Source organism: Corvus kubaryi, unplaced genomic scaffold (assembly GCF_017639235.1).
Source record: "Corvus kubaryi isolate FWS band 111438036 unplaced genomic scaffold, C.kubaryi_AGA036_p1.0 split1-37296, whole genome shotgun sequence".
In the NCBI taxonomy this organism is placed as follows: Eukaryota; Metazoa; Chordata; class Aves; order Passeriformes; family Corvidae; genus Corvus; species Corvus kubaryi.
In genome coordinates, this window is record NW_024582075.1 from 16,829,189 (window position 1) to 16,846,911 (window position 17,723).

Consider the following 17,723-nt stretch of genomic DNA (forward strand, 5'->3'; position numbering starts at 1 on the left):
AGAGAGCCCATGTCTGAAAGTGAGTTTCTTACTTAGGCACATGAAATGCAAGTGATATGACTGGTGCAGCAGTTCTGTCCTTGTATGAGCTGCACCTTGGGCTGGGCGTTTCACTCACTGTAGTGGCCAGTAGAGAATGCTTAGTGGAAAGTATGAGTTAATTTTCCCAGTATGTATACACAGCCTCCAACAGTAATTCCAGGAGAATTGTGTGAATTCAGCCTGAGCTTGTCTGTGACATGAAAGGGCCAATTTTGCAGCCAAAGAAAGAGGTACTGGAAAAAGGTGAGCAGTGATTCAGAGAATCAGAGCAGAAAAACAGTGATATAAAAGCATAAAACTGCTTCTCCATTTATAAGAAGTGGTAGGAGAGGTGCATGAATCCTGTTAAACAGCAGAAGTTTGGAATGAGGAGTTGATCAAAATTGTTGTTGGGGCCAAAATCCAGTAAGTGAAGGTCATGTGGGCTGCATATCCTGGGAATTACAAATGTAAGAAAAACAGTCTTCTTAAATCTGTATCAATACCAAAACCATTCAGGTTGAGTTTCCTGGAGATACAGAAATTGGAGTAATTTATTTCAAGACAGACATCTGACACCTTTTAATCCTTGCAAGGATTTCTCTACAGGAGATTAATGTCAGGGAATATTCACACTTACCATATGATTTCATTGTTGTAATGCAAATTCTGAAGCAGTTCTAAGGTTTTTTTGAGTATGGCTACCAGATGACAATCCTAAAATTCCTCCTGCAAACAACTATAGAATCAAACCTAGCACTGAACAGTGTCTAAAAAGGGCCACTCTTTTGCTCCAGAGTGTCAGGAGCAATGAGTTACTTGAGGTGTATGTGGTGCTATGGAGAAACAGAAATCAATTACTTTTGCCAAGGTAAGTGAGAAAGGACAACTTGATAGAACTTGGAAGATTACACCCTTTTCTTAAGAAAATTATTTCAACAAAAATGAGTCAGATCTTTCCCCTTATAGCTACAAGAATGCAGCTAATGGTAAGGTAAATGAAAAAAAGAAGTGTGAAGAGGGAAGCTTGCTTTTCTGTGTAAGCAGAGAACACAGCAAACATGCAGCAGAGAATTCTGTTTCTCCCCTCCAGAGATGGAAGCTAATGGAGTTGAAAAGACTTTACAACATTAGTATTGAAAGACTGAAGTATTTATATTAGGCCATCACTCTTTGTTTTGTACTGATTTGAGTTCTTGTGGTGTATCTCTCAGGAAAGGAGCAAGTAAAGCATGTGGTCCAACATGTAATTGGGGCTATACTAAAATGGTTTGGAATTGTGAAGACACATGTGCTGTTCAAGCATTGTTCAGATTTTCATCCATGTGAATCCACCAAGACTGGAGTTTGCAGCTATCCCATGCGAAGAGCTTTCTGGGGCAACAAGAGGAGGCAATAACTGTGACATTTAATGTCAATAGTGTTTGTGGCATTTAATGTCCATAGTGTTGCCACAAGGGATTATACATTCTGCCCTTTTTTCTCTAGTTAAATAGGGCCCAGCAGTCTGGTTCTTTTTTTGATGAATAAATGTAATAAAATCACAGAATTAGAGAATGGGTCAGGTTGGCAGGGACCACAGCAGGTCACCTGGTCCAATCTCTCTGCTCGACCAGGATTATCCCAGAGCACATTGCATAGGATTGCTCCAGATGGTTCTTGAATATTTTCACTGAGGGAGACTCCACAGCCTCTCTGGGCAATCTGTTCCAGTGTGAGAGATGTGATCCAGTGTGATTTGAGAGATGGTTCATGGTGGACAAGGATGAGATGGATAATAAGCCTTTCTCTTTCATATTGCTTCGAGCACAAGGCAGTTAGGAACACTACTACCCCCAAAAATGTAGTCTTCTGTACTGGCACAAGAGTAGAGTCTACGTGGACATAACATCTAGAAGAGCTAGATTTTGACAGCAAGGGAAGCAATAGTTCATTCTGTTCATTAGAAATCTAAGGCTGCTGCCTTTGAACCAAAGACTTTTTGGGGAAAGGAAGTAAAGTGAAAATTGGAGGTTCTCTAAGGATGCAAAATATGGAGTGTCAATTCCAAAAAGTGCACAAGTGCTGGATTTTAGCTGGCATCACGTATGGGACGTGTAGATAATAGCTGTAGATAGCTTTTTAAAATTTATACTGCTGCTAGTTTACCTTTATTACTGCATATAAAGTTCAGTGCAGATGTGTGTACAAGAGACAACACTGGAAATTTTCAAGCACTTTTTAGCTCTAACAGGCAGTAAAATATGTTTAATGAAATGCCGTGAACACACAACAACCTTTCAACCTTGTTGCACAGTTCAATATGCAGTCAGCAGAAAAGTACAAGTGAATAAATGCTACTTCTCCAAAGACCGAGAAACTCATTAACGTTTTCCTTTACATAAGAAGTAAAAAGAAGTTTGCTTTTAAAGGCAAAAAAAATATACTCTTATGTCATGTGAGTACATTGACATAACACTAACAAAGTAATGGATATTTTACCAATATTAGACATAAACATGAATCAAAATATGTCACTGGAAAATTACAAGGAATATGGCTAATACTAATACAGTTCTTAGGGCCAGGATAATATACATACATCCCCAGCTCTAGCAGGAGTTAAGCCAAAAGAGATTGCTGAGGTCAATGTCACTGGATTGTCCTACCAACCAGATGCAAATGCCAGTCACGTAACACTGGACTAGTGAGACTCTAAAAAAGCAAGTGCTTCCTATGGGAAGTTTGTGGTTCTTTCTTTCAGCATATTTCTCTGACATGTGTAGAATATACCTTTTGGCTCTTGGCTCAGCGAGTGTTTTGCTGCATGATGCAGAAAGCCAGGAAGATTGAACTCATCAGGACCTGCTGCATTTTACCTTTGTTCAATGGCTGGGATGGCTGACCAATATTCTAGAATCTTTAAAGACTACATTGAGGCTTGTAGCTGCATTAGAAAGTAGGTGATCCAGCAGGATCTTACCAGGAATCCAAACGCAGACAATGTAACTCCTGTTGCCATTCTCATTTACTGATCAGACCAAAGCGCACTATTTTAGCAAGGGGTCTGTTTTTGCCGTATTAATTGCATCTATGTAAGGGTTGCATGCATAGCTATGGAGAAGTTCCTAAGATCCTCTTGTGTGGGTAAGCTTTAATAACTGTGCATCTGCTGCTCTGATGGTGCAGATGAGCAGCAAGCAGAGCTTCATTCTCCAGCTATGACCAGGCACCTCTTCATCAGCATCATGGGGAAAAACTCAAATTACACATGAATTTCTTTGTTAGGTTTTTTTGATGGAAGAAAATGAAGCACAAATACCATGTTTGTTCAGAATTATGGTTGTAATACAAGGCATCTGATTGCAGCCTGATTGCAAAGAGGGTAAAAACCAGAGGAGTAGAAGGTCTGTGATTTTTACATCCTCCCTGTTACATACATGACCAAACTAAAGAAATTATGAATCTAAATTTTGGTGACCAGTTGCTACTCTGGGGTCATGCAACTGTCTAATCTGAAAGACTTCCAAGGGGGTTGAACGCCCTATACGATGTTCTCCATGTATGGTAGTTGAGACATTTCTATGCATTTCTCTTTAAAGGAACAGATGTCGTGGAATGTTTTAACTAGTCTTTGGTAAAGTGCAGTGTTATTGAATGTAATACAAAAGTACCAGTTCTTGCAGCATGCAGCTTTGACAGTTACAGGTCTCTTGTTTTCAAGGTCTGATCTGTCTTGTATCAGTATTTTTTTAAGGAGTCAGCAATGAGACTCTGCAGTGTACCATCAGTGGGTATAGAGCCAGATTTGAAAAACGGAATTTAGAGTGATGGTCAGCATGAGTGATGACGTTTACACACCTATTTAATAGAGTGCTCTGTGTAGCTCTATTTCATGCTCTTATTTTAACACACTTAAATCTGAGACCACTGTCTAACTGTGTCTATAAAGCAAAAATAGTGCTTTCACGGGGAGAAGAAAGGAGAGTACTTTCTGAAAACTAAGGGTAGATTTCCAAGAGGGCTTATCTATCCTTTGAGTATCTATAAATTCACGTTAAAGTTTAATTGCTCTAGCTGTGGCTGCTGACGAGTTCTAACAATTTGGCCTTACATAGTTCCACAAAGAAATTAATATTCCTACTTCATCAATGTTAACTTCCTCGTGAGCTTTTACAACAGCTTGTAATATATTTAATTCTGACACTACTAAAAATGTGTGCAATTAAGTGAAGCTTTTTGAACTCTAAGCACTTTATTACTTTATAGTAAATAATCTCTATTAATTTTTTAATAAATTCTTTTCTCAGACATGAATGCGTATGTCAGTTCTATTCCACTGTAGCACTATACAGTTTTTTGAAGGAATGCTGCCCTAGAGTAGAGAAATGCAGAGCACTGAGTTGCTTAAGATATCAGCCCCAAGCTTTAGCTTACCAGTCCTGCAAAAAGATTAATCAGCCGTTGTGTTCTGCATCTCTAGTGCTTACTAGCTATAAGCTGGCATTTTTAATATTTTCCTGTGTATTCTTCTTCCTGTTGCTAAATAATTCCATAGTCTTTTTCCTGACAGGCAGAAATGACACAGGTAAGACAGCTTTTTAAGTCAAAGCGTATCTCTTAAGTTTCTAAATAAATATATCAACTAAATTTATGAAAATTTTTGGATAGATTATAACCTTTCACAGGAATTACTGATATTTATTACCTTCCAACAATTTTACTAATCTATATAACCATTCTTACTACAAAAGAAACATTTAAAAAAAGCTATGTCTTGTTATTTATCAACATGGATGGAGTTTGTTAGGCAAGTAAACGTGCCTTGTGTTTAAAACTTTTTTTGTTTTAAGGTGTTTGTATTTGTGTAATTGATGACAAAGAACTAGATTCTTTACTAATACTTAATCATTACTTTATGAAATCAGTTTTCTTCTGTAACTACTTTTGATTCTAATGAGTGTTGAATAGTTTTAGCTGCCTCCTGCTGTGAGATACCATGCCTTGTTTATAAATTTGTTGATCTGCATATAATACTAAGTAATAATCTGGCAAGCAAGCAGTAACAAAAAAGCTAAATAAACAATAACTACAAAATGTATGTAGCCAATTTATGCATATCAAAATTCATTGTTTTTAATTACTGCTAGTGTTCTGGCAAGCTGGGAAAATTAACATCTTGGAGTCTGCTGTCTTCTGTATTCTTCAAGAAACATGGTTTTCATGCATTTTCTTATATAGTTTCATCATATTAGAAAGAAATTACATGTAAAGCTTTGTATTTACAAAGTTCTTTTGCTCTCTCACATGTCTGCCACAAGGAGCTAAAGGTGATGTCATTATACCCATTCACAGGTATGAAATAATATGAACTCCAAGCAGAAACTCCTAGATTGCCTAGACTGATCTTTTTTTTTTTGTAAGGAATTTTTAATTACAGGTACATAAACAAGTGATGTGAGGTAAACGTGTGTTGTAAAACAGTCGCTTTTTGGAAGTTAATTTTAAAACTGCTGGTGAAGAAAACAGTCTGTAAGAAGACATGTAGTCAAATGGTTTGGTTCATTTTGTTTCAGATTCTTGTACCTCACATTCTAAGGAATAGTTGGTTTGGGTTTTTAAAAATTTTTTAAAGAAAGGGAGACTAAATGAGGAAGATGAAAACAAAGGTGCCATCACTTTTTACTCTGACTGATACTGAATAGTATGTGATTACAGATCTGTGTAGACCTATGAAGAATTCAAGATGACCAGACCCTAATGTATTAATCTGACTACAAGAAGTAAAAAGCTTTAAATGAAAGCACATTCAGATTTATTAAGGCATTTCAAGGACCAGTTCTGTAAATTAAGCGGGAATACTTTTCAGCAACTGCTAATGAAAACATGTTGTTTTCTTTTGTTTGATTTGAGCTTCGAGAAAGTTAAGCATATACGGGAAATTAATAGCGAGCATGAAGAAATGTAATCAGTATGTTTAGGACTTCAAATTTCATGTTATCATGGTGAATAAGGTGGTGGTGACTGATCTGCAGCAATTTTGTCATAAGCTGGTGGAGCATCAGGTACCTATGGTAAGGAAAATGGGTGTGAAAGATCAAAAAAACCAATTGAATTACAATAAAAATGACAAGAAAATTACATTAAACATGCATTAAGCTGTTTACCCCCATATTAGTTACAGTTCTATGACTTAAAGTAGCTGAGCTCATTCATTGTGTCTATTTTTTTAAGGTTACTTTTTTGGTAGTATGTTTTCTGGTTTTGCATCAGATTCATTTTATTGCTATTGTTCATCCAAAGAGAGAATTTCCAGTGTTATAAAGGCAGGAATATTTTTCTTATGTATATCTGGGGTGTTTTATATTGATAATTCAGATAAATATTGAGGCTTTTCGTTGAGAGTCCTGATGCAGGCACATTGTCTTATTTCTAGTGTTAAAAACTTGAGAAGCTTATTTGAAATTGGTTGTAAGTTAGCGTTTTCTCAATTCTAAAGCAATTTGAACACACCCATTTATATGTATTTATCACTTAATTTACCTTTTTGAAAATTGAAAGTTTAAATGTTCATCTTTCCATAATGATTAGAAGAGCTAATACCTTGAAGTTTTATAATGTTCCCTGACAATGTTTGTCAGAGTATAGTATACCAGACACAATCCATTTGTTGTTTGTCAGAATGGCAGAAAATCAATTAGGGAGATATTTGGTTTTTTTCAGTATATTTCAGCTTTGCATTATTCTAATAGATTACATAATGATCATATGACTTAAGAATAAATGTAAGTTGAAGAAAGTAATTTTTGAAATAAGAATTCTAAATAGTAGATTTTTAACATTTTTTAAATTTTTCACAGTACGAATTTTTCAAAATACTATTTTATAAGTTGAGGCACTGAAGACTCAGTCTATGAGAGCATACACCAAGGGGGAAGTCATCAAGTGCCTGTTTAACAATATTGTCTCACCATGTCTTACTCAGTTTTAAGTAAGTGAGATCTTGAGTTGCAACTTACCACAGAATTAAAGTCTCTGTAGTCCTGCAGAGCCATTTTGCAGTCCAGTATTGCTTCCTCACCTACCACCTTTCGTATTGTGCTCATACTAGTGTTTTTGCTCTGTGACAGATCATAAAAAAAATACGGGGAAAGCGAAAGGAAGAAAAGACTGTGAAGTTGGAGCAAATTATGCATAATTTAAAATTTGACAGCACATTTACAGTACGTATTAGAATCTGGGATTAGGGCCAGACACAATGCAAGTGTGTTTACCTAGCACTTCAGGCTGTCTCTGCTGAGACATACTCTCTCTCTCCTATGTAATGCAATTACAGTGCCAGAAAAATAAGTATCACATGTTTTAGGTCCTGGACTGATGCAGGAATTGACATCTCATGTACCCAAATGCCTCCTCCTTTTTATGCCACCCATTTCTTTCCTTAATCCCCAACCTTTTTGTTTTCCATTTTTTCAACATTTCTTTGAAATGTTGAAACTGGTACACATGCTGTACCAGTTCTCCCTTAGCCAAAAATAGCCTAAGAAAAATGTGATTTTCCAAACCAGAAAGTAGCAATCTGTGATGAGCAAGAATTAAAAAACAGATTATGCTTTTTGCCAGGCTGTATAAAGCAGGCATTTGGTTTGATTTTTGAAAAGGTTTTTCGAGTATTACTTTCATTTTTGCAACATTTCACTATGAAAGTTCAGTTTTTAGATATTCTGCCAGTTGATACATGTATTGGATAGATAATTGGAAAGGGAATGGGACAAAGTTATCAGAAACAGCAAGGAAATGGATTTGCTGACTTAGATGAGAGCTCTGCTGGGTTTTTTAATCCCAAATAGTTACTTATATCTTCTTCAAAATATTAGGAAAACTAAAAGATACTTACTGTAAAACATATATTTGGATAAAGCTTTGTCCTGGTTTCAGCTGGAGTAGAGTTAATTTTCTTTTAAACAGCTGGTACGGTGCTTTGTTTTGGATTCATTATGAGACTCATGCTGATAACACAGTGATGATTTGGTTTTTGCTCAGTAGCTCTTACTCTAAGTCATGCACTTTTCAGTGACTCATGCTCTGTCACAGAGCAGGTGCACAAGAAGCTGGGAGGGCTCATGTCTGGGACACCTGACCTGAACTAGCCAAAGGGATATTCCATACCAGAGAACATCACGCCCAGTATATAAATGAGGGATTTTTCTGGGAGGGGCTGATCGCTGCTCAGGAATGAGATGGGCATCAGTTGGGTGTGAGAAACTGTAGTGGGCATCACTTGTTCCTTTGGGGTTTTACTCCTCTCTCTCTCTCTTTTTCATTATTATGATGAGTTGTAGTAGTAGTAATAGATGATTATATTTTGTTTCAATTATTTAACTGTTCTTATCTCAACCCATGAAGTTCACCTTTCTTTCTGATTCTCCTCCACACCAGGGTGGCAGTGGGAAGTAAGCAAGTGTCTACATGGTGATTAATTGCTGTCTGGGGTTAAACCGTAACAAGCTTTCACTTTAAAGGATTAAAATAGACCTCCTTTGTTAGGAGGGGGAGCAAAACTTCAAAAATAAAGGTTTGGGACTTCTAACAACAGATGTTATAAGAAGGATTGTACCTTTTTTAAAATATTATCTAAGAAGACACAGATTAGAATATTTTAAAGTAGTGTTTAGAAAACGAATCTCAAACCTGCCCCATTTTTGTTGTAAGCCTTAAAACTGCAAGTCAAATTTTATATGGATGAATCACACATCCCCCATATGTGAGGATATTTACTTGCTTGTAACAAGTTAGTTATTTTTCTTCTCTGCTTCCTAGATTTACTCTAATCATATCTGTCCTTATTTAGGGTAAATCTTATGAATAGTGAATATATTACTTTTATTTAAGTGAAAGGACACAGAACACCTCTTCATTTTGTGTAAATATAAATATAATAATTCCTAGAAATAAATTTTTCTACTGATATGTTGTGCAAAGTTGGGCAACTGGTTTAATGTCCGTTTGTTTCTGGTTCCTCTTACCACTTTGTCTGGCTTGCAAGTTCTTCAGGAAAGGTTGTGTTTCATATTGTGTGGTTTTGTCTGTGACATATGTCAGTGTAAACACTACCTGAGATAATGATGTCATGTTACAGATTTGATGTTCTCTGCATCAATGTCATGCAAGTCAAGGTAATGTATTGTCAAAATAATAGCATGATAGAAAATGAGCTGCCACACTTACCCGCAGACTTTTGTAGCCACTACGTCTTTTGTAATACCAGCAGCCAAAGGCAAGTAAAATTGCCAGCACCAAAATGAAAAGTCCAATACCCAGAGCTCTGTTGGGAAAGCAAAATAAAATCATTAGCACTGCAACTAGATGCATCCTCCCCGGAGCAAGAATGGTTAGGCCAAAAGTTTGTGTCAGCATCCTGTTGTAAGAGGAAGGCATGGAGCAGAATTTACCTCAGAAAATAGGCAAAGTATCAGTAACTTCAGCCAGTTTCTGTAGATTTCGCAGTTAGCTAATTTCTCTACCAAGTTCTTAAGTATTTTAAAAATCTATTTCTTTGAAAATAATTATCTTCCAGTGACTACTGATTCCAAAAAGATGCCTGTCTGTAAATCTAGCAAATCACAGCATTGTGATATTGCAAGTGAATGTGAAATAAATTAAATGCCATATATGCAATGATGCAGCTTATGTTTATTTGCTAAATTTCTCTAGGCAACAAATATTTAAAAATGTATACTAATTGCATCATATTGCAACAACTGCTATTGATGGAAGGGCTTTTTGGATACATAAAACACATTACAACCTTAAAACATGTCTAAGAAACTTTGCATTATTCAGAAAGGGCTCTATAAGGATTTAGTTCTTGTGTGACATACTAGGCACAGTATTGGTGTCACTGGGTCATTTTAGGGAAAATGCACTTTGCAAACTGTGCTGTAAAACATCCTTCCCACTGCTCACTGGGCACTTGACAAAAGCAGCACAGTTCCACTCTACGTCAAAAAGCAAGCTGACAAAGTAATTGCAAATTTCCTAGTCACAAAAACCCTTCCTTCAGTGTTGATATCCTCCCTGTTGAGATGGAATTAATTCCTTTTTTTTGTTGTTCTTTGCCTATTCAGGAACAGAAGAATATGGTGAAACGGTTAAAGGGAAAAGAGTATGCAGGGAAAAAATTACTATGTGAATCAGGATAAACCCATTCTAACATACTTCTGTGTATCTTATGCCCAGTTGCCTTGCAGTAATTACCCCAGGCTTTTCCATTGGGACTGAGTAGTGGCATATGTGACTTATCAGAGAGGTTTTATATCTATTTGCTGTCATTTTCACTGACCCTAAGTCTCATGAAGGAGTGAACAAAGAAGCCTGAAAGGAGATGCAAGGAGATTTGTGTGGCAGAACAGGCTCCCTTTTTGTCTGAACATCTCGTGTGCTATTTGAATCATGAGGCCCCTTGGAGACAAAGGGATTTTCTTTTTCCGAAGTACATGTATCTTGTAAGGTGCTCCTGTCCCTTGAAGACTTTGTGTGGCCTGGAGGCCTGTTTAACCCAAGAACAGAGCTCACAGCAGTCACTTTCTGATGCAGCCAAAGATATGAGATGGCTCCACTGGTTTTGCTACTCTTGCCAGGATGGTTTAAACTTGGAGAGACTGCTTCTCCAGGCAGCTGCCCTCTCTACATTTTTAGACTTTCTGCTTTTCACATGTTGAGTAGTTTTAGCTATCCATTAGCCTGCATGCCCCCAGAACGTATGTCATTTCTGGAGCTGGTACTTCTGACTGCACATTTGCCATCTAACTCCTTCCCTAACTACTCAGAAGCTAGTATGGAAAGTGTGTATGCAACTTTTTGCAATTCCAGTTAAAGCTGAAGCTGTGCTACTCAGAATCTGGGCTCATATCTGGACTACACTTTGTACTGAGAGTGTCATTTTTGCATATCTAGAAAAACTACTTATAATTGCAGCCACTAGAATTCACAGCAGTTAGAGTTAGAGGTGAGCATGCCTAGTTTCAAGTGCTGAAACATGACTAACCAGCTTTTTTTTTTTAAAGAACTGAACTGCTTTGTATGTACTATGAGAGAGCTTTCCCCTTTATTTATTCTTTTTGCCAGAGCTGATCCTGGAGGAGCAACTATCTTGCAGTATGAACAAGTAATTAAATTTGAGGCCCAGTAAGCCAGTACCAGTAGTACAATCCACATACAGACATCCCAAGCACACTGGAATTATTTGTCTAATGTAATAAAACATCACCAGCTGGGTGGTGTCTCTAATAATCCCAGACCAAACATATTTTACTGTAATTCAAAGATAAAAAATATTAGCCAGAAATAGTTTTGGAAGTCACTTTTGTATGGCATTGATGTCTTCATCTGTTTTTTTTTTAACCATTTCTCCACAGAGTTCCCCCCGTTCTTTAGGGTGAGACAATGTCCCTTTGAGGTTCCTAAGAGAGGGCTGTGAATCTAAGTATAAATTTAGTATACAGATCACCTTGCAACAGCGTCAAAAGTAAATTTTAAATAAGCCTCAATAAACCTGGTAAAGGCTAATGACTTGTGATCATATGATTTAACTTTTGATTTTTGAATTCTGCAGTTCTGTTTTTTCTTAACTTTGAGGGCTCCTTAAAGATAGTTAAATGCACTCACTCTATATCCAACAGTGACTTTTTTTATACAATTTTCTGGTTTTCTTTCAATGCAAATTTTTTCACCAGCTTACATGCTAACATAGGTTTTGATTTATGCTTACTCTTCTGCTGCAAAATAGCCGTGTCCTTTCCCTTTGAAATAGTTGCCATCCAGGTGGTTATATCTTCTGGGCATTTTGTGAGGTTGGTCCTGCTCAAACCTACAGGGTAGAAACATAGTGTCTCAGTGTGATAAACAATTTATTACCTTTAAAGCATAGTATTATCAGCTTCTTTGTTTTAACGGGAGCTTTTTAGAGAGGCAGGATAATCTGATACCTTCAGAATCAATTAGATCCATATACATATGCAACTGTCCCAATTTAAGATAAAACTCAAAACCGTAACTATATATATGAGTATCACCACTGACATCAAGGTGTTTGCAGCTGAGTGTAACAGAGTTTGCAGAATTTGATGTGATTTTTTTGGTACCAAGGGATGGCAGAATTCTGAAGCAAAATCTAGAATATAGAAAAAAGGGCAATTTACCTGGTCAAGAAAACCTATTAAGAAGAAAAACTAATATTGTTCTAACAAATAGTTGTTTGTCTATTCTGTTATTCCCTGTAAACACTCAGGGGACAGGTTTTCAGTCACTGGAGACTCTCAGAGATCTGTTGAAGTTCAGGTGGAAATACTGATTTATGTCTGCTGACAGTCTAAACTCAGATGTGTAGGGAATTTATATTACAGTCTTAATTCCCAATCTTTACAATCTTAATTCCCAGTCTTAAGGTGATGATCACAGCTGTTTGAACAGTTAAAAATATGTTCAATCAAATATAATGAAGAAGGAATCCACAAGTAATCATGTTTCTGTAATCTGAAGAGCACAACAACGGATCCTACTTGATAGTATCTGGCTAACCTACCTATCCTATAGAGGTAAATTATAAAACATGATGACTTTACTGAAGAGAATTCTAGCCAATGAAAGAAAATATTATGAGTTCACTTAGAGACAGTCAAGCCTCTTCTAAAGCATAACTTTAAAGCAAAACTGAAAATTTTGTGTAAAATAAAAAAATATAAATCTTACCTCCTTCGGACCTGTATTCTGTCTGTTAACTGAAGGCATGTGCAGCTTTCTTTGACTTGGTCTGTTTTTTTCTCCTTTGATCTGTCCTCTTATGACTATCACGAGTTTAAATTCCTTTCAGTACAGCCTCTGAATGCATTAATTAGCTTGAAAGGGCTGAGGACACAACTTCTCATTTTCTTCTGCATTCTTCCCTCTTAAAAAGCAGCAGAAAAATCTATTATTACTTGATTATTTACGTGTGCTCTGAGAGACAGACCAACACCTTTTTACCTGCCCAATAAGTACAAGCTCCTAGAGTGGGCAGACTGTTTATAGATTCAAACATGTTTTGATCTAAGGCTGGTTATTTTGTTACAGAGGACTGGTATATTTCCATGTATTTACTATAGCTTTGTTTATGCACACTTTTTGCACCGTTTTAACACTGTGCTAACTAGCATATGTGGACCAAAATTCGTTACAGTATGACAAAAGTGTCTCAGATTAAGGTAAATACAGTTTAACTCTATACAGCGAAGCGAACACTGCAACAAAAAGAGAGTCTGTCCCATGGGCTGCAGAACTAATGAAGCCTGGCCTTTGCCTGTGGTAACCGTGTAGTAATTCCATTGACAAGATCAGGCAAGAAATGGCAGTCAGTCTGTGATTGATTCAGAGGTCTGGGTACTATGATATACCAGCAGTTAGTTACTGCTAGAAGAGAGAGAAGATACAAGAGCTACGTTCTGCTTGTCATGTATCCTAATGAATCATTAATCTGAGCCTCTCTTGCCTTCCACAGATTTTTTAAGTTTGAAGGATTAAACACTTTTAAGTTTTCACTTGTCTTTAAAGCTGTGCACCAGGCTCTAAATGTGCTGAAAATGGCTGACACACTCCAAAGAAAATAGGAAAGAACAGATAATGTGAGTGACCAACATCCATTTCATTAGGAAGTCAGATGAAAAGTATTAACACTGATATTTTTTAGCTAGTGCAGGGCTCGGAAGTCACCATTTTTCTGCTTATGTATTTTTCCTAACGATAGTAAAAATCTGACCTGTCTTTATATACTTTCTCCATTAGAGTGCCTAATGGCAGGACCAGAGGCAGTGGGCACAGACTGAAACACAGGCTGTGCTCTCTGAACAATAGGAAACTTTTTTTTCTGTGAGGGTTACTGGGCACTGGCACATGTTGCCCATACAGTTTGTTGAGTCTCCCTCATTGGAGATCTGCAAAAGCCATCTGGACACAGTCATGGGCAACCAGCTCCAGGTGGCTCTGCTGCAGCAGGGGGTTAGACCACAGGATCTCCAGAGGTGCCTTCCAAACTCAGTCATTCTGTGATTAGCACCAGAAGGATCTAGTTGGTCTTGCTACACCCATTAAAGTTTGAAACAACACAGTTTTTTCAGAGGGGAAAATAAAGGGTACAAGAAAAATGAACAGTGAGGAGCATAAAGTTACTAATTTGGCCAAGTTATCCCAGATAAACTCAGTAGGAATTTCAAAGGTGAAAGAGGTGCAGGGAAGTTTCTGTAAATATCCATGTGGGTAAAACTGTAAATGGACGTTATCACAGTCTGCCAAGTTCCCAAGAAACATGCCAGCCTTTGTGCATTTTGAAAATGTTATAGAGTTCTTTATCAAGTCATGTGTTTTCCTGAAGAAAAGCTTCTGGAAGAGGATGATAACTGAAGGGCGCTGTTTGATCTTGTGAGAATCAAAATGCTAATAAAGAAAATCCATGTGATTTGTTTATGTAGCAAAACCAGTCTCCGACCCTTATTTGCCTCAAATGATGTATGGGGCAAAATGTCAACTGCTTGAATATTTTGTGTTCTGAATGAATCTGTTGTTAATAGTACAACAAAAAAGGGAAAAAAATAACAACTTTGTCATGGATCTGTGGTGCCATCTGGAATGTAAATGCAGAATGCTGCTATTGAGGAGTTGAATGGATGGATGAGGATGTGAAACACCACATCCTGATTCTGATCTCAAGCTTTTTACAAAATCTTATTTCTCTGATGTAGTGCTGCTAACTCCATCATTGTAAGGTCACTGGTATTGACTATATAGATTCCAAAGATGCTACCTTTTCAAAGACAGTATTTCAGGAGAAGTGGGTGGAAGAGGAGTACTTTGGAGAAACCCCGAAGTAACCCAGGTTTTTTTGTGATTGCTAAACCTGTGGCAAACCCAGGACACTGATGAATCTTGGTGAAAGGTAGGAAATGAATGCTTGTAGTGTAACTACAAATAACAGGCCTGACCTTTGAAAAAGAATAGCTGTTGATTGGTTTTGTGATGTTGACATTGCGATTCCATCTTTCTAGGACAAGATCCTAGGATTTTTATTAATTTACTTCCTTTAATTGATAATTATTTTTCTCTGACATTTGAGGCTTCCTACAGCAGACAGAGCAAAGAAACACAAGTACCTTGACACCTGATTTAGTAAAGACTTTAGTTTTGGGTTTTATGGGAAATTCAGTGGAAACAAGTATTTCACTGCTAAATCTACATTAACAGTAACACAGTACTGTAAGAGAGAATAAGGAATTATATCCCTTTCAGTTCGTCCTGTGGATCTGTATCTCTCCGTGGTTTGGGGACTTACTTTGAAGGAGGTATTATCTGGCTTCCAGGCTGAAGAGTTCCGCTATAGGCCAGATTTGAAGCTTTTTGAAAATAAACTATTCCTCAACTTGTTCCTGCCTTGACTGAAGGCCCCTCCAGGGAGTAACATATCCTGTAGACTGCCTTGCTCAAACACCCTAAATATGTTCATCCTGAAAGCTTGGTTCATGACAGAAACTTCCTCCTCAAGTAATTTCCAAGTGAAGCTGTGGTCCTTACTGTCAGACCCATCTCCCTCTGCTCCATCCCTGAATCTTACAGTAAAGAAGGAATGGTAGTCTTAATCCTGTAGCAACAGTGCCAAAAATAAATTGACTGAGGGGAAACCTCATTGTAGTCTTCAGCATCCTCATGAGAGGAAGAGGAGGGGCAGGCACTGATCTCTTCTCTCTGGAGACCAGTGACAGGACCAAAGGGAATGGCCTGAAGTTGTGTCAGGGGAGGGTTAGGTTGGGTATCAGGAAGAAGTTCTTCAACTGGAGGGTGTCTGGGTACTGGACCAGGCTCCCCAGGGAAGTGGTCACAGCACCAGCCTGACAGCGTTCAAGAAGCATTCAGACAACACTCTCAGGCACATGGTGTGACTCTTGGGGTGGTCAGGAGTTGAACTTTGATAATCCTGATTGAGCTTTTCCAATTCTGTAAATCCTATGAGTCTATGATTTGACTTCTTTTGTGCCATTAAACAGATACATAGCAACAAGATGACAGTGTCCAAGCGACTAATACTATTTATTGCATTTAGCAAAGAAAATATAGGCATGACTTTTCATTTCTCACAAGATCCTGTGCAGGCTGGTGGGAACCTGGGGAAATCTCCAGCCTGAGTCCTGACAGAGCCGATTCTGAGCTCAGACTAGGCTGCTCAGGACTTCACTCTGTTGGGCCATGAAAGCCCCAAGGATGGCATCAGCATGACCACGCTGGACTATGTCCCTACTGCTGGGCTGTCCTCATGGCTTCAGCCTGAGCTCCTCCTTTTCAGCTTTGCTGCTGCCTCACCCTCACACCATGCACTGCTGTGAATGATGCCTTTCCCTGCTGGGTCCTGAAGTCCTGGTCACAGTCTTAGATTGTTGCTCCGGCCCCTCTGTAATTTGCCGGCAAAGAGAGGGGCAAAGCAAGATGTGTTCCAACCCAAGACTGCGAGTTTCAAGGTCTTTAGGGTCCCTTCGTGGTCGCCAGCAACTGATGCCTTTTCCTGGTCTTAAAATCAAGAGTCATACACGGTTAGAAGGGGAAAAGGGATTTTACCTTGGTATTTACTTTAAGGATCCTTAGGTGTACACATCCAGGTCATATGCATCGAGATGCACTCCGCCGAGTCTATGCCCCAAAAGATCTGGTATCACATTATAGATCTTTACTAATTAGCATATCTATCAAAGATTCCCCAATGAGAGGCTCAAGTGAGCCCCCCTCCCCAAGGAGCCTTCCCCTGGATGGTTCTATCTTGGTTTACAGAATGTGTTCTGGAGAGGACCTTGGGGTCTGGGGCACACTGATCCCTAGCTACGAAGCTTCTAAAATGTTTAATCTCTTAGCTCGACAAACAAGTCCAAGAATGTAGGCAAAAAGCACTAGGAATACAGAAGTTGCAAAAAGGTATAACAGGGGTATAAAAGGAAAGGCAGAAATCTTCATGGCATCATGAACAGCCCAGCTGCGCCTCCTCTATCCTTCCTGTTGATGCTGGGGATGTTGCTTGGTGCCCCAAAGCTGCTGCTCTCCCTGGCTGAACCAGTTCTGGTTCCACAGCCTCTCAGTGATCCTCTGCTGAGCTCAGTCATCTTTGTCAACTTCTTTCCTGTGCTTGCTGCTCCAAAATGTATGCATAACTGTGAAGCAGAGGGGAACAATCACCTCGCTTGATCTAGTCCTTGTGCCCCTGTTCATCCAGCACAGCATGCCACTAAATGCCTTCTTTACTGCCCATGTCAAACATCAGGACATGTCAAAATAAATTGGTGACAGGGCTTGTAAATAAAATATAGAATTTTAATAGAATGTCAGAGATGGAAACTGCATCTATTAAACATTTCCCCATTCTTCCCACCTCCAGCAATACCACTTCTATTTTATAAAATGAAGAGTTATACTAAGTAGTGGAAAACTGCAGAAGACTGAAGAATAATGCTCCTAGAAAAATTCAAATTTTTCAATTGATGAATTTGAAAAGGATTTTGTCAGGTATTTCAGAGCCTTACTACAAGACTTTGCCCACCCAGGTGTGTTCCTCCCAATATGTTCTGCAATCAAGCTGTTACGGGTAGTTGATTTATTAATGGTTCTGCTGATTCCCTGTAAGTTAAATTAAATTTTTGAAATACTTGTTCTTATGAGAC

General features: G+C 38.2%; 1 protein-coding gene across 1 annotated transcript; it reads right to left on the reverse strand.

Moving 5' to 3' along the window:
* Positions 1 to 5,798: 5,798 nt before the first annotated feature.
* Positions 5,799 to 12,855, reverse strand: MLANA (melan-A). Its single transcript, XM_042013157.1, has 5 exons — positions 12,751 to 12,855; positions 11,771 to 11,869; positions 9,229 to 9,325; positions 7,020 to 7,121; positions 5,799 to 6,069 (listed from the first exon to the last, which is right to left on the reverse strand). The coding sequence occupies exons 2-5, from the start codon at positions 11,842 to 11,844 to the stop codon at positions 6,001 to 6,003; spliced, it is 342 nt and encodes a 113-aa protein (XP_041869091.1). The 5' UTR covers positions 11,845 to 11,869; positions 12,751 to 12,855; the 3' UTR covers positions 5,799 to 6,000.
* Positions 12,856 to 17,723: the final 4,868 nt, after the last annotated feature.